Source organism: Antennarius striatus, chromosome 12 (assembly GCF_040054535.1).
Source record: "Antennarius striatus isolate MH-2024 chromosome 12, ASM4005453v1, whole genome shotgun sequence".
In the NCBI taxonomy this organism is placed as follows: domain Eukaryota; kingdom Metazoa; phylum Chordata; class Actinopteri; order Lophiiformes; family Antennariidae; genus Antennarius; species Antennarius striatus.
In genome coordinates, this window is record NC_090787.1 from 8,518,767 (window position 1) to 8,535,971 (window position 17,205).

At 38.6% G+C, this 17,205-nt stretch overlaps 2 protein-coding genes and 1 long non-coding RNA gene across 5 annotated transcripts; 1 reads left to right on the top strand and 2 right to left on the bottom strand.

Moving 5' to 3' along the window:
- Nucleotides 1-1,131: 1,131 nt before the first annotated feature.
- LOC137605446 (histamine N-methyltransferase-like) lies at nt 1,132-4,772 on the bottom strand. Its single transcript, XM_068330149.1, has 6 exons — nt 4,562-4,772; nt 3,936-3,988; nt 3,290-3,397; nt 2,453-2,583; nt 2,209-2,302; nt 1,132-2,027 (listed from the first exon to the last, which is right to left on the bottom strand). The coding sequence occupies exons 1-6, from the start codon at nt 4,690-4,692 to the stop codon at nt 1,675-1,677; spliced, it is 870 nt and encodes a 289-aa protein (XP_068186250.1). The 5' UTR covers nt 4,693-4,772; the 3' UTR covers nt 1,132-1,674.
- Nucleotides 4,773-7,008: 2,236 nt separating this feature from the next.
- LOC137605020 (histamine N-methyltransferase-like) lies at nt 7,009-12,390 on the bottom strand. 3 transcript variants are annotated; one of them, XM_068329341.1, is made up of 7 exons: nt 12,293-12,354; nt 11,577-11,723; nt 9,899-9,951; nt 8,820-8,927; nt 8,513-8,643; nt 8,248-8,341; nt 7,010-7,929 (listed from the first exon to the last, which is right to left on the bottom strand). In XM_068329341.1, exons 2-7 carry the CDS (start codon nt 11,711-11,713, stop codon nt 7,568-7,570), a joined length of 885 nt encoding a protein of 294 aa, XP_068185442.1. In that variant the 5' UTR covers nt 11,714-11,723; nt 12,293-12,354; the 3' UTR covers nt 7,010-7,567. The 3 variants fall into 3 exon arrangements, with proteins under 3 accessions (XP_068185444.1, XP_068185442.1, XP_068185443.1); XM_068329342.1 differs by lacking the exon at nt 12,293-12,354 and adding an exon at nt 11,805-11,823; XM_068329343.1 differs by lacking the exon at nt 11,577-11,723 and having other exon boundaries at nt 7,009-7,929; nt 12,293-12,390.
- On the top strand, nt 11,911-14,853 carry LOC137605022 (uncharacterized). Its single transcript, XR_011037685.1, has 3 exons — nt 11,911-12,380; nt 12,959-13,063; nt 14,798-14,853. It is a non-coding gene; the product is annotated as an uncharacterized lncRNA (long non-coding RNA).
- The last annotated feature ends 2,352 nt before the right edge of the window (nt 14,854-17,205 follow it).

The window sequence follows — 17,205 nt, forward strand, 5'->3', positions numbered from 1 at the left end:
AATATCTGGCTCTGTAATAACCAAAGTAGGTGCTCCGCTACGTTCACCAGCTATTCAAGAAGGCTGCTATTTGGTAGTTATGAATAGAAATCATTTATATTGATAACCTCTAGATCAACAATCATGAGTGCCACAATAGAAGACAGAAGAAAGACATAAATCATTGACACCATGTTGTAAAACTAAAATAGAGATAAATTATAACGTATAATCAAGACATGGGGATGTTTATTAGGGACTGGAGCTGATATCCATCCATGTGTGCAGTTTGATGTGTTTTTTTGTCACAGTAGTCCAAACAGGGACACACATGACAGAGGTAATACTGTTGTCTATTCACAGTGGGTTCTAACTGTACCAGGAGGCTGCTTTTTTTTGTTTGTTTGTTTGTTTGTTTTTTTGGCAGCGTTGGACTAAAAAGATGGCTGTAAAAACATTTTTTTTTAAAAACGTACAACCTCAGAGTCATGTGATTATTGTCAGGTATGATCACGTCCTGCTGGATACAAAATTATGCAGCTTTCCCTGCCAAAACACACTTTTAGGACATGACAACATTAGGACACTGTTGATCCTTTTAACATGAGGTGATATTGTTGAAATAATTTAGTTACTGGCCTCCAACCTAAAATAGGAGGTACCTTGTTTATGCTAATTACAAACCATCGGGCTGATGCCGACACTGAAACAACAGCTTGCAGAGGTTGAGATGATTTTGAGTCCTTTTTAAAAAAAAAAAAAACAATAACCAACACTGTAGTTGCAAGTGAAAAGCAAGTACATTACAAACACGCAGCAAAAAGGACCCAACGTCAGAGAGCAGAGATCACCTCATTTACCTCATGTATGCAATAGCAGTACTGTAGTCCTAAAGTCTTCAGCAGACAGTAAGTAGTCATTTCAGCCGCAACATTTAATACCATTCATGGGATGAGAACAGAATAGGTTCTGATTGATGCTCAGGCCCAGTAGAATTCTTCAGATCTCTAGCTTTTTTGTTTGACTCTTATTGTTGTTGCTTGTCACCTGGTGGTGTCAAAGGCGATAACAGAGGAGTACCTTGTATTTGAGATAAATAATTAATTCTGACGTGACTGTATTGGAAAACATTTGTCATTGTTGTAGACAAAATGTGCTTTGTAATTTTTATTTCTCGTCAGTTTCAGGTGAATACAGCTGGTTCTGGGACTAAAAAGGAGACATGAGAGTGAAATACAAGAGTGTCAAACAAGAGCTGAACATCTGAAGAGAGAGTCTCTAAGTATCTGTACTTGGATTCTTCACTATTCTGAGTAACCACATCACACAAAAATAAGACTAGGATTGCATGTTAATACACTATCATAGCTGCTTTGCTATAAAAGCTTATAATTTTATATTTAACTTCTTCACTTTAGAGAGAATTCCAAACCAGGACTGATAAAATCAAATCACAACTCAAACAACTCTACATAGTTATTTTCCTAAAAAAAAAAGTTTCTTTGACAAGGGCATTTGGTGGCATTGATTTTAATCACGAGCTGAAACTTAATTTTTTTTTATTGATCATTTTAGTATACAGTATCAATAAAGGGAACAGACTACAGATACTGAAATGTACATAATGTGGTACTCTGGGTCAAATGGTTGTGTACAGAGAAATGAGTTTATGAATTATGTTCCCATAGCATAAAGTTAAGCATGAACGATTATGCAGCTCATTTTAGCCTTGAACATCACCCTGTCGCCTTTTTTAACGCTGCACTTGTTCTTGAGGAGGTCTAAGATGCCAGCTCTGGTCTCTGGGGTGGAGAACTGGGAGAAGTCGTCTTTAGCTGTCATATAATTCAGAATACGTTGCCCAGTCTCGCTGGCTGGATTGAAGCACTCTGTGATGTCAAAGGTGTTGGGAACGTCGTACTCCTCATACTTGAGGCCTTGGCTCTTCAGGCATGTGATGACCTCTGCTGATGAGCGGTACTCTGAGATGGAGTCACCACAGAGCTCCTTGCTGTACGTCTTCCAGAGGGTGTCCCAGCCATCATGAGCTGGGTGGTTCCAGATGAACAATTACATTTAAAAAAAAAAAATTCTTAGTCATGTAATCATTATCTTTACTTTTTTCAATCAAGAAGATATTATTTTTCACAGAAAATAAAAAATAAATAAATGAGGCAACATACCAATTGTAACATTTCTTTGTTCATATTGGAAGAAAAATCAACTTACCGGTTTCAATAACAATCATAAGCATGCCATTGTTATTCAGAAGGCTGTGGAAGAACTTGATTGAATTGGCGAGGTTATCCACAAAATAGAGCATCTGTCAAGGAGAGAATTGTGGTGAACCTTTCTTTGGAACTTTGGACACAAACCACACGATATACAGTGTTTTTTCGTGCGGTAAAGACTTGTGTCAGGGGGTAAAACATGACTAAAAAGACTGAGGGTCTTTCAGACAAAATCATTGTACCTGAATCATGTGTATGAAGTCAAATTTTTTGACATCGCCCTTTGCTTTGACTTGCTTCTCGTAGTCCTCACTGCTCATCGAATGCCAGACAAATGGGATCTTCTGAAGGTTAGGGGTCTTTGCTATTAACGCTATGAGTTGGTCACGAAAAAAATCAAGAGAGTAGATAATCGTATAGGACACTATTATCCTACAAAAACCATCAAAAAATCATTAAACATAAAATTCACAGTTAAGCTGCTCAAAATCCATTTTTAGATGTAAGGTTCTACAGTTGAGGCACAAAAACTAGTTATAAGTTATGATCAAACACAAATTCAGATGGACAATAAGAAGCAGATATTCATTATAGAGTTGGCGCGAGCAGAGATGATAATAGAACCCATGATGCCATAATGACAAGACACATTTGTCCTATTGTTCAAATCTGATTGCAAATCAAATGATTTTAGACCCTTTATTTTGCATCGTTAGCAGCTATTGTTCAGATGCGTGGGATACACTGAAGAAGGACTGATTTTACAGGAAGGAATAATTTAGGATCAAATCGTGTTTTCTGCAATGTGTTTCATGGACGCAAGCTTCAGCAGCAGCTGAGGATATATGTCTGGCATGAGTGAGTGTCACTTATTAACACACACACACACACACGCACGCAAACACACACACACACAGTCTGCACTAACCTACTTTTCCATGAAATTCTGATAATGATTTTGTTTCACAAAAGCTTCAAAAGAAGGAATCATGAAAACAAAGAGACAGAGGAAAGAAAATCCCTATCCACTCATTATAACTCTAACTGTTCCACTGATGGTGCTTTTGAATGTTCAATACCTTTGAAGTTGTCGGTAAGCTGAGATCTGCCCTCGACAATGTCAGCAGTGATTGGAACAGCAGGGAATGCAGACTGCAGCAGAGTGAGCATATGGGCGTCCATCTTCCCTGGAATAAACCATCACGCCTCTGTGTAATACTGCATCAGTTTGTAAAACAATGCGCCACCCTCCACAATCAAAAAAATAACAACTAAAAAGAGGTTACGCGTAGTTCAAATATGTCTAAAACGTTCCAAAGTAATCTCAAGTCAGCGTTCCAGACACATCCTGTGTGAGGTGTGAGAGAGTTTTCCTCACAGTCTTCATTTTGGACAGGAGCCATGAACTTTCCCTTGAAGACTGTGTAATAATTTTGTAACCGATGTCCTCATTTGACCCACAGTATTAGTGACTTGCAGCAGCCACTGCTGAGTTGTCCCTCTTTAACCTATCAAAGCTCCCACACACCCACCCCACCCACAAGATACTGCATGATCTTTCATCATGGGTTCTCTTTACCGGACCATTACTAATGCACAAGATGAGCAGTTCAAAAGCAGCTAAAGTTCTAAAATATGATCAGATTACAGTAGAGTGTGTTTACCACGAGGTTGGACCATCATGCGTGTCAATCAATTTTATACCTGCTGCGTGTCATCACTCACCTCCACCGCTTCTGACACCGAGGACATCCAGGCTGCTTTTACCGGCTGCAATTCTATATCAACAAAATTTGGGTGAAAAACATTCACACTAGAATGGTGAATAGAACCAACAATACCAACTTCTAAAAATAAGAAACACTCAACTCGTTTAATGTTATTTTTAACATACGTATTATATGCACTGTCTGTAATATATGTTTCTTGTACTTATGCGCAACATATTCCTCCATTCTGTCACAATTTAAATCAAAAGTCATGAGTTCAAACATGCCAACAAAACAGCACAAAACCAGTTTCTTGTCTCCACATCAGTGTTATCAGGGTGGTTCTGCCATAGGAAATGGGAGCAAATTGAAGTTCAGAGAGTTAATTATGGCTGTCTTAATGTCGCTCTAATGTCAGGAATGTTCCCAATTAAAATAATCAGGGATCTGAAAAAAAAAAACCCATCCTCTAACTTTTGACTGAGAATTCTTTCAAGAAATGAATTTGCATTAAAAAAAACTACTAAAATATACTACTGTATATTGACATTGTCTACTGGGTGTAGTTGTGCAGTGAAATCATCATTTTATACATTAAGGGAAATAAATGCAGTGTAGCATTCGCAGCCTTTTCTCTTGTACCTTTTGAATTGTCCGGGCAGGACGTCCTGAACACCCCCGAGAACAGCTTCTTGCTCCTCTGAATGCTGAAGGTAGAACTCCAAGTTTTGGACATCACTGCTGTCAGACGCCTGTTGCGCTTCTGAAGACATGGCTGATTCCTGCAAAGCAAACTCAGTGGTTATAAAGTAATCGCAATGTTAGGATAAACCACTGTTAGAAAGAGAGGTCATATGATTGTCCTCCCACGCTTTTATATCCCAGTTACTGTCCACCCCTCCCATCCTGGCGGCAGTCCCTCTTGTCAGCGGCGATACTCCAGGGACTCTTGGACAAACCAACTCTCATGCAACTTCATGACATATTCTAATCTTCATTGTCATATTTAAGTAGAACGAGTTTAATGGTTCTACTTACAATTAGTATTTGCCTTGTATTTATTGAGTATGTACTAAATTCGAATTAGGCAATCGCCCACTTGATTGTTTTAATGGTTTTTTTTTTACGGTCTTAAAACTACTTTTTAAAAATTTAGGTCCTTGAACGCCCCTCGCTCCTGCACTCTGCTTCCTGCAGTGAATCCATTCTATCAGCCCACAGTTCAGCTACGGGACGGTCTTTTTTATGACTGTATTTTATCGGCCAAACTATACTATTAATCTTCAACGACGAGATATGCTTCTGTTATGTACGCTACGCGTCATTTAGTACCACAATGTTGCCTGTGCAGCAAACGTAGCATCACAGATGAGACTTTTTCAGTTCAGTGTTGCTTCATTAAACGTCAGAAAAACAACAACATGTGATTCTGCAAACCAGTAAAAGGCCACATGATTACACAGAGGCTAGACATTCCTTCTAAAGATGTTATTCAAAAACAAATAAAAAACAACGAAGAATTGGATGTGAATCTGTTGTTTGTCTTTCTATTTGTTTGTCCTGTGATGGACTTGAGATTGAACCCACCTTTTACCTATTGTCATCTGGGATAGGCTCCAGCCCCCTCATGATCCTGCAAAGTAATGTATCACAGGTTGTAGATGTTGTACAGGTAGTTACCAATACTGTCCTCAAGATGGCGCTGGTACTTCATCTATCAGCATTTGTTTCGTTTGAGGACAAACATTTGTAACATTGGCTATTGTCGCTGTGGTTAATTATCAATAAACTCATACAGTATATGTATGTATCAATTTACATTTCCAGAATGTAAATTTGAATATACATGTTTTTAGAGTGTACACATCCAGGCAGGGGCGGCACGGTGGCGCAGTGGGCAGCGCTGTTGCCGGTGCCGCACAGCAAGGCGGTTTCGGGTTCGAGTTCCGCTCAGTGCGGAGTTTGCATGTTCTCCCCGTGTCTGCATGGGTTCTCTCCGGGTACTCCGGCTTCCTCCCACCTCCAAAAACATGCCGGCCGTTCCAAATTGCCAGTAGTGTGTGAGTGTGAGCGTGCACAGCTGTCTGTATTTGTGTTGCTCCTCAAGCGCACTGGCGTCGCGCCCGGAGTTTCCCCCGCCTCAGGTCATAACCAACTGGGATAGGCTCCAGCTTCCCATGACCCGCTATGGCGGACAAAGCGGTTCTTAAGATGAATGAATGAATGAAAATATTCAAGCTTTTTCACTTTGTATAAGAACCCGGTTGAAGCCTATTTGCCTCAGTGTGTTGGTACAGTATTATATATTCATCCACCACCCTGGAGCCCAGAATCATTACAGTCATTAATCTGCTAGGACAAATCTATTTTATCATGCAAATATTAATAAACTCTACTGTGGCTTCTGGCACTGCAACAGTCACTGGTGTGTATGTTAAACTCTAACAGTAGTTAATATAATATACTATGTCATATGATATAAAATACTATAATTATATTATACAACTACAGTTAAGGCAAGTGTAAAATAGGATATACTGGTTTCTACTCCAGCCCTTCTTCTGGCCACTGTTCCCACCTAGAACTGCTGCCTCAGTTCTCCATTTCCTGTCAGTTGTGAACTTGTGACTGCTACTCCTGCTACCTTTGGTTTTGCTGACTCGCGGAATTGCAGCAACTCTCTTGTATGCAAAGCCCTGAAGTACTCTTCAAGGGGAGTATCAGTTTGCAGGTTATTCCATAGAGGTTGATGTTGTTCATGCTCCTCATCAGTCCTTACCATCTCCTCAAGTAGTGACTGACTCCCCTTTTCTGATTTGAGTGATTGTTAAGTCATCCAGTCAACTGCGCAAAATATTCTCAATGTAGTCACATCCACAGTCACATAGAAATTAGGGGCTGCTCTTTGTTTTTTCCATTTTATATCCCATATAAACAAGATTAAATGCCATAAATTTGAATATGAAATTTGGCATGTCAAATGTTTTATATCAGTGACACCTTTGCTGAAATGTAGGATGCAAAATAAATAAATAAATAAATTCAATGCCCAAATAATCAACCCCAGAAGAATAAAGAAATTTAAAAAAAGATAATTGAACTTGAATGCCGCTCATGGTCAGTCTTTACATAATACTGGTACAAACCGTGCATTTCGAATACGTGAAAATCGGAGAATGCACTCCACTTGCATACAAAAATGCTGCGTGCCAGGAAGAGCTTTCACTTTGGAATGGAAACCCTCTACATATGAAATATTTAACTTTACTGCAAAATCCACTGCAAATTTACAGGAATTAACTGTTACTAAAATTCAAAGCACAGTTTTTACCACTTCCGATCAATAATTTAGAATTAAACTAGTCATGGCTCTGGCTGTAAGTTACTGTGCATTCACAATATGTTTCTTTTATTTCATGTAATTAAACAGTTACTGTAAACAATGTTACTGTGGTTCACCTAAAATAGAGAATAGACTGTCCTCATATAGCAATCAATTTACAGTAATTTCACCCTGCACATGCAGTGGTTGATTATTTTTTGTGACTGCATACTGGTTAAAATAATATCAAACAGTCTATAACTCTAAGTACAGAATCCAAATAATATACAGTAGGTTACCACAATATGTTTGTTAATTGTGTAATTTTACAAACACTCATCAATTACTATCACTTCAATGTTGTTGTTGAACATAACTTTGTTCTCAAAATCCGTGCTGCACTCTGGATGGTGAAGTAACTCCATGACTCCAGCCTTCAGCTCAGGAGGGGCTGTCTTACTGAAATGCAGCACTTCAGTGAGAAAATCAAGCAGCAGCTCTCCCTTCTCATCTCCTTCAATGAAACACTCAGTGATATCCATTTGAGATTGCAGCTCGTAGCTCTGATAGCTCACTCCCTTGGAGTCCAGCAAGGATTTGATATGTCCAGTGGTCACATATTGATTTATTCTTTTGTGACCGAGCTGGCCCATGTAGCTCTGCCACAGCTTTCTCCAACCACTCTTCCCTGAAATGGATGACATTAAAGGCAGTACTTTGATTTTTGACTTAATGACAGATGAGAACCTTATTTACAGTAAAATTATTTTAAAATTTAAATATTATTTTATTCTAATAGATATGACTGAGTGAATCAGATTTTATGGCATTACTTTCTGTAAGCATAAACTTGACTAAAAACCACAAACTTCCAACACATGGTGACGTTAATGCAGAAGTAACAACCAGATTCATCAGCGTACAAACACATGAACTAACTGTGTGTAACACAAAAACAAAACGGAATGTCAATGTGCAAAACAATAAATGTCATTTATCCTATTACCAGACACTAGACAGATGAGGAGCTTCCCATTCTTGTTGAGAAGACTACGGAAGAAGCTGATGGTGGCTTCAGGATCCTTCACATAATACAGCATCTGTCAGTTTAATCAAAGATAATGAGCTGATATTTCAAATCATAGCAGTGCTTTTAATAAGGCAAAGCAAGATCAATGCTCAAATGGAATTAACTGGTGTCAAGCACCATCAAATAAACATGACCCAGATGTGTCATAAATACAGTCTGTGACTACGATGGCAACACCAACCTGGAACATGTGAATGAAGTCAGCCATTTTCGTCATCTTTTTCTCTTTCCATTCATCTTCGAATTCTTCAGAAGTCATCTTGTTCCAATTAAATTTGACGTAATCTAAACCAGGAGTTTTTGACACCAAATCTGAAGCAACAGACACAACAACAGTTTAAATGATGCAACAACAATATATTTTAGCAATAATGTTAACATGTCTCATATCAGAACCTGTTTTATTACTCCTCCAGTGTGCTTTGTGATAACAGGGTACATATAACTAAACTCTGATATCTTAGTGTCTGTCTAGGAACTGTGGGTACCTTTGTAGTGATGTAGCTGCCCAGGGTTGGGCTCCACCACCTCATTATCCACTGTAGCACCCGGGTGCTTCAAGTGGAGCTCAGACAACATCTCAAGGTCAATCTCCCCTACAGGCGCAAAAATAGTTCAAAAAATGACCTTCTTTACCTCTTGGAGATAAAATGTATACTGTACTGCTATCTCCAAAACATAAATCAGCACAACTACAAAAAGAATTACAATTAGTTAATCACCATATCATCTCATTGTGCAGTAGATTAGCAAGAAATAACTCACTCCACTTGCCAGTTTAGCAGGAAATTAAACATGATATGTTACAACTATATCAAATAAAATTGTGAGCCTGAAAGACAATGCTATATGTAATGTGTGTCTGTGACAGTCCTTTGAATCTTATTTAGAAATTGATTTATTGTTATTTTTCTGGTTAGGTTCTTAATAAAGTTAGTAAATTGCTATTTATAGAGACTAATTTAATCTTAACTATGTTGGGGACCAAGCTGAACTATGTTATTCTCACAGAAGAGAATGAATGGTTTGTAGCAGATTTAGCTACTTGTTACTTGGCAGGTGAATAAGACCACTGATATACAAATTATAACACATCCCATAAGAAAAACACTGTACAAATACTAAAGTTTAAATCATGCATTATGAAAGGTATGTAAAAGTTATAATGTATGAAAGTTATAATTTAATAAGGACTGACAAGACTGACAAAAGAATCTTACTATTATGAATTATGTCTTAGGAAAATCAAATCCATAACCTCGACTGAGAAATTATTGTAGTCAGCAGGTGATAAATCTTAGTTTAGTTATCAGCAGTCAAAACAATGTGCGTCAGTCCACGGACAGAAAGGGTGGTATTGGTTCAAAGTTGTACAGTAAGTAAACCTAGATGGTTTGAAAGGCTCAACAGTGCACTGCTGCAGCCCTAAATAAAAGCATGACAGCACAATAACAACAGTTGTGTCGGGCTGTTGCAGTGTCCCCTTATCTTTTGTACCTGCCACAGTAAATACGACAGGAGATAAGTTCAGTCCTAAATGTGTCCTATAAATAGAGCATGTTCATACCAGATCCGCTTCCAACTCCAATGACATTTAGATGGGATGCTCCATTACCAATGCTGAGAGACAAGCAAAAAAAGTATTTTAGTCTTCAGAACAGTCAGAATCTGGAGATTCACAAGCTGTCAGATATGTGTCACATTTGTGGACTGAGTGAAAGTGATAACTGACAATTTGGCCGTAAAGTTCTGATCTGAAACATCTCCAGCACAGAAGCTGTGGTTGTTGTTACGACATGTTCTGTCACTCATGAGCTGATTTGTAAGAACAACATTACACTTTTCAGTTCACTTGCCAGTCAAACCTCTTCAGATTCCTATCAGATATGGTTCTCAGTCAAAAACAGGGAGCACTGAATTGAATTTTTGTTGTGCTCCCCAACATCCAATTTCAGCTTCTGATGTTACTATCAGATTTTTCAGCTTTCAAGTTCAGGAAGATTTTTTTTCATCCTGGTCAACCTTTTAATTGATTCCCCTTGGAACAGACTTTGCCAACGTGACTGTGAAACTTTTTGTCACTGCATTGCGGATAATACATGAAGGTAGTTTGTGTGAGAGAAGAGGATGCAGAAGACAGGGTTAGATGGAGGCAACTCATTCGCTGTGGCGACCCCTGAAGGGAAAAGCCAAAAAGAGAAGAAGAATTGTGAGAGAATGTTTCACTGACTGCGGAATAAAGGATTTTATTCATTCAAAACGCTAGCCTGAACAACTCTCACTTGCTTTCAAAAACAGACACTAAAATGGATTGAAAGAATTAAATGGAATTAATTAAGCACTTAAATCCTCAATTGCCCATTTAATTTTAAATTTTGCTGAAAACAGCACCACTTTAGTCAGTGGTAAGCATGCTAAGACATAATACTGTGTATAGTCCTGTGTTATGATGTTGGAATTACATCATAACACAGTTAAGAGGTGCTCCTTGATTGTTACTGTAGTTGATGCAAAATCTCTTCCTGTTAAATACTTAACTTACAAGCAACACAACTGGATACACTACGTAGAAGTAAATAGGTACAATGACAGTTAACTTGTCACTTGTTTGCTGGATGCTGTGTTGCACACACAAATTACTCTGATCCACTTCACAGAAAATGACTCAATGCATTTCCATTCCTGACTCACGACTAACCCTCACATCTGATTTAGAGGAAATGCCGATGAGAGCTACAACAGAGGGGGAAGATGTTGTGTTACAAAAGCATTTCATATGGATCTCTCGATATAATTTGGTTTGCAGATTTGATTGCTGTGAATGCATTTTAGAATACTTTATTCTAGGCGGTACTGATCATCAACACATGTCAGCTTAATGGAAGCATGAATGTCAGCAACATATCCCATCATCATATTCCGATTTCTATAACTTAGAAATACTCTATATGTGTATGCTGTAAGTTCTCTGTTCTAGTTATATTGTTTAAATGCTTTCCTTTTTCAATATTCTTCAATTGTTTTTGATTATTTTTCTAAATACTCAATAAATAATTGAAGACTATGGAAAAATTAGCACACATTGACATGCATCACCTTCATTGTGTTTTGTGCTACATTTCTCATCTTTTGTCTTGAAATGCTGAAGCACTAAACCATTCAATTTGAATTGATGAATTTCATCTGCTATCTGATGTATTCTAGTTTACATTCTATAAACAACTCATAAAACTGTGACAGTTTACCTCTGCAGAATTTCTGGTAGCTCACTGTGGATGAAGTTCTGCATGCACTGATGCTCAGAGGAACGCTCCAGAAAGAGCTCAAAGCTTTTTAGGTACCTGGCATCATCACTAACCAGGCTCTTCATTGAAGATGTCATGGCTACTTATCTGGCAATGAAAGGAAAGATTGCTTTCATTAAAAGTAAAAATAAGTGTAATCTGCAAAAAAAAAAAAAAGTGTGAGTGTACTTGTGGCTGTGTGTGTTTATCCCTCATTTCCTCTTCTTCTTCTTCTCTGTGTCACACACGCACACACAAACGCATATCACATGACAAATTAAAATCTGTCTTAAATTTTAAATTTTTCTTCTTAATAGCATCCTATTAGCTGTACTCGGTCTCCTGCTCCCGATGATTACGCCCATTCATCCTCTTCCGCCATATTAGTCTGTTGATGTAACGGTGCGTTATGATCATCGTTCATAAAAGCGCTTTTCTGGTGCGTCTCCAGCCGCAGCAAGTCACTTTTTTTTTCTTTTTTTTTTACAATCGTGACAACGCGACGCTTTATTTGGATAACTGTTTCCAAACGCAACAGAAACAACCCCGTGAGGACAAATAATATTGCATCCATCGACGCGATTACAGCTGAATGGGGCGTGAAAACGAGCAACATAGCGCCACATTATATCCACAACGCCGACAGACTGAGATGAAGCTGAACGTGTTTTACTTACTCGAAGGAGCAGCACAGGGTAATTCCGCGAGATCTGCAGCCTGGAATAAATCCTCCCCACAGCTTCGATTGAAGGAGGGCCATATGAGGTAGAACAACAAATACAGGAGGAAAAATCTAACCAATGAGAAAAGCTCATTCTCTAAGTCACTTGTAAACACTTGAAGAAAGAGGCAGTAGGAACTTTTAGATGAAGAATATTTGAGTAGGATTTAAAGGTTTGACCTGGGGACATTAGACTACTGTTAAACACTGCAATAGCAAACAATTGCCAAGTCTAAATCATAGTTGGTTTTAGATGCTTTTTGGGAAGACATTTTTTAGCCCTCCCAAACATATTAATATTGTGTGTCTACTCCAAAGACAACCAGAGATATGCTCTAATATATATTAGATGTGCTGAAAATTGGCAGCACCACCCTGGCACACAAAATAAACTCACCCACACATCAGTCAATAGAATAATGAAATACCGTACTGGCGTGTGCTAAACTTGTAAACATTTCAGTATTTCATCTCAGGGAGCTGATGCTGCTTTTGATTTGCTGTATGCAACAGAACAATCAGGCAAAATAATTCATTTTAGATTCCCCATAATATATCTGTTTTTTTTTAGCAATCATTCATTTTCTTGCTGACAATACAATCTCAATCGTCTTATCCACAGCCATTTGCATGCTGCTAAGGGTCACGGGGCTGCTGGGGCGTGTTCCAGATGGCTACAAGCAGGGTACACCTTGGATGAGAAGCCCGTTTCATCGCAGGGTTACAAGTAAGAAACAAACACACTCACACCTACTGACTAATTGGTGTGAGCAATTCATCTAAACTGCATGCTTTTAGGGGTGGGGGGAAGCCAGAGATCACAGACAAAAACCACGCAGGAACAGGGTCAAACCCCACAAACTTGCTGTGAGGCACCAGCGCTACCCAGTGCACCGCTGTGCTGCTGGTTATTAGTTATCGTCTTTGTCATGTCTATAATATATATTAAAGCTTTGTGGCGTAACAATAAATGTTGAGCTAACTCTATCCTGTGTCTGGAATGGTCAGTGGTCTTGCTGACTTCAGGTAATGAGGCACATTGTTCTTTTTTAAAACTATTTAGTCCTTATAGTGGGCAATTAAGTCACATAGATCTTATAATGCTGGGACACTTGGTCACCACTGGGAACTGCATTATGTTATTTATATGTGATAGGAATCAAAATGTCCTACCTTTTGGTCATTCAGTCTCCAGATGTACAGGTTCTGTGAGGCCCACCTTTTGACCCAAAGTGAAATGTACAGACCACCAATATGTAAAAGTGCAAAAATATGACGAGAGGTCCAAATGGAAAGACATAGAGTGATCTTGTGAGTGTGTCACTACAAGAAACTACAACGTAAGACGTGATAGCCACAAATAAGTTCATTATTAACTCAACCCTTGTTTCAAATGATAAGCAATCCACCCAGAAAACAGAGAGATTGTTGTCGTAGTTGTGATCATATTATTATTAATAATGTTAAGAATACCAAATAATGATGATTGTATTGGTATGAAGCGCCAGACAGAATTCCCGTTCTAGGCGTGACAATTATTTGTTCATCAAAACTTTAATCTATATGGAGAGAATATCTGACTTTGAAGTGCTTTGTTGCTTAGGAGAAAGATTTTAATTTCTGTTTATTTACTGTACATAGCAAATTTATCTTTCTGTCTTGAGCATGTGTGTGAGTTATACACATATATAGAGAGAGATGGAAACGAGAGAGAGACTTGATGAGCTTGATATATTACAAAAATTATGAAAATATATACAAAATATATATTCTAAAAAAGGAAGACATCTTTTTGGGAAATATATAAAAATAAACAAACTTAAATTATGAATTCATAAAGTTGTAGAAGTTGGTTATTGCTAGTAAATATGTTCTGATTACACTAGAAGAAACCAGTTTCAGCAGAATGACCCAACCACGTCAATGTGAATCCACAAGGTCCATTTGTTATCTCTAGAAAATGCAGAGCAAAAGACTGTAAGACAAATAGGATAAAAAGTAATTATTAACTTCGCCTATACCTCTAATGAAAAAGAACCATTGTGGACGGAGAGAGAAGAGGCAGAGAGAGAGAGAGAGAGAGAGAGAGAGAGAGAGAGAAAGACAGAGAGAGAGAGAGAGAGAGAGAGAGAGAGAGAAGAGGCAGAGAGAGAGAGAGAGAGAAAGAGAAAGAGAGAGAGAGACAGAGAGAGAGAGAGAGAGAGAGAGAGAGATTCACAACAGCAATAATATTGATGTTGATAACTATGATAAAATAATTACAAATTATAACATTTGTGGAAATGTTAAAGATGATTGTAATAAAAATGACACTCATTTCGGGACACTAATGCTCAGATTTTGGAGAGGTATGACAGATGGTTTGAGAGAGGAGTGAAAGAAGCTATTCATGTTAAAGTGGAGAAGTCATCTCTGAACAGAAGGGGTTCAGCAATATCATCTTTCTCTGATTTACAATCAGGTTCTTTTGGAATGCCCTAAAAGAACTACTCGGCAGATTGACTCAGGTGAAGTGGCTCAAGCTAATGACCTCTATTAGTATCTAAAGGCTCGGTGAAACTTGCATTTTAACAACTCTCCTTTGATACCCCCTGGCACTACCGTTGACCATCGTTGAGGAGCCAGACAGCGAGACCACACCTCACAGGGTGCGACAGGACCAACCACCAGAACTGAAGAAGCCTCTTGGATGAGAGGTGAAGCGTCTTCAAGAAACTTTCTTGAAGTCCAGTGATTTAAACAACCTTTGTTAACCATGACCAGGATAAATAAGATCCTACACAGGCATCACCAGTACATGGTTAATACAAACAAATAATGTTTTTTTTTTAATATAGTAAAGAGAAATATCAAAATTTACGAATACAATTGGGTGACATTTACCATACACTGCAGGCACGTAATTTATGAATTAATAATGGAATAAAATTCCTTTTTACAATTAAAAAACAAATACAGGAATTATTCCTATTTATCAGTCAAGGAAAACAATGTAATTTTTATTTTTCTCTTATTTTTTTTGAACCAACACATAATTAAGAATGACATGACTTGAAAATACATAAGGCAAGATATACCGGTGTACGCGCATTAGCAGTACATATTGTCTTGAGGTTGAGTATGTCTGTCTGACCCTTTGTGGATGGGAGGGGTCCCAGCAAGGACTCCCAGTGATGGCGCCCAAGCAGATGCTGAAAGCCCACTTTAGCAGGCAGTGATGTGACAAGATGTTCTGATGAATTTCAATTACTGATCATTCAAAGTTAGAGATGAATGAGCAGCCAGAATAGATTGGATGAATAGTCGAAGACAAGACCTTGGTGGTTTGTCACAATTCGATAGACACAAAGTGTCCATGTTGCTGTGAAATATTCCACATTAGACCTCTAGGAGAGAAGTAAACATATAGGAGGAAAATATCACAGGGGTTTCAAATTGTATTTTGCTCAATACATACACACAATACATTGTTTTGATGGTTATTAATGGTTATTTGATGATTTTTACACTCCCTCCTGAGCCACTTCGATAAGCAGAGGAGCAACGCAAAGATGCATTTTGTGAAGTACAGCACAGGTTTTAATACAATCATCCCTAACAGACTGGTGTTCAAATTGCTAAACCTTGTAATATCACAGTCCATCTGCATGTGGATAAAAGATTTCATGTCGGACTGCCCCCAGAGGGTGAAGATGGGCCCCACGTCTCAACAAGCCTAAACCTCAGTACCGGTTCTCCACAGGGCTGTATTCTATGACCCCTTCTGTATTCACTCTGCACCTTCGACTTCACCACTGCCTATCCCAGCAACTCCGTCATCAAGTTCACTGACGATACCACTGTGGTGGGGCTTCTCTCTGAGGGGCACCAGTCCGCGTACCGGGATGAGGTGGAGAAGCTATCAGAGTGGTGCAGAATGAACAATCTGGTTCTTAACATCTCCAAGACCAAGGAGCTGGTCATTAACTTCAGGAGAAAGAAAACAGACACCCAGCCTGTGGTCATCAATGGGGACCGCATGTTGACAGCGTCTGACTTCCATTTTCTTGGGGTCTACCTGGACGATGACCTGTCCTGGAGCACCAACACAGATGCTGTCATCAAGAAGGCTAACCAAAGACTGCACATCCTGAGAGTACTGAACAAAAATCAGTTCACAGAGGAACTGCTGGTGTCCTTCTACCGCTGCTATATCGAGAGAATCTTCTTATACTGCATCTGCATGTGGTTCGTCAGCTGCACAGAGGCAGAGAAGATGATCCAGAGGGTCGTAGTCCTCATCTTGTTGTCCATGGAACCCTAATTTTATGAGAAGTGAAAATTAAGATTCATTCATTCAATTATTCATTCATTAGACTTGGTGCTCACTATTTTCTGTAATGTCATGCTCAAGTGTAAAATCCGACTAACATCTCGCTGAACAGCTTATTGCAGCAGCAGAATACGATTTGTTTTGTTACCCTGGATTCAATTTAATCACTCCCTGTAAATATGTGTACACAGAGATATCAGATCCTTATGAAAAAAGTTCATGAACTTCCGCAACCAAACCCTAAAGGTGGAGGGCTGGACAGATTCCTGCTGCTCCATTTACTATTAAATATTATTTTGTATATCTATATATATATATATATATATATATATATATATATATATATATATATATACAGTGTATATGTACATATATATATACACACACACACAAGCACACACACACACACACACACACACACACACACACACACACACACACACACACACACACACACAATGCAGATGATGAGAGAGCAACAGGCAGTTGGTGCGCCCCAATACGCAACTTGTAAAGGGATGCTGCCTTGCTCAAGAGCACCACGGCAGTGTTCATGA

Excerpts from the sequence above, each read along its gene's own strand:
- LOC137605446 (XM_068330149.1), bottom strand. The coding sequence starts at position 4,692 with ATGTCTTCAGAAGCGCAACAGGCGTCTGACAGCAGTGATGTCCAAAAC. Across the intron at positions 3,989-4,561 it reads CTGCCCGGACAATTCAAAAG|AATTGCAGCCGGTAAAAGCA; the intron begins GTACAAGAGAAA and ends TTGTTGATATAG. Across the intron at positions 2,303-2,452 it reads ACTTCATACACATGATTCAG|ATGCTCTATTTTGTGGATAA; the intron begins GTACAATGATTT and ends TCTCCTTGACAG.
- LOC137605020 (XM_068329341.1), bottom strand. The coding sequence starts at position 11,713 with ATGACATCTTCAATGAAGAGCCTGGTTAGTGATGATGCCAGGTACCTA. Across the intron at positions 9,952-11,576 it reads CTACCAGAAATTCTGCAGAG|CATTGGTAATGGAGCATCCC; the intron begins GTAAACTGTCAC and ends CTTGTCTCTCAG. Across the intron at positions 8,644-8,819 it reads GCAGCTACATCACTACAAAG|ATTTGGTGTCAAAAACTCCT; the intron begins GTACCCACAGTT and ends CTGTTGCTTCAG.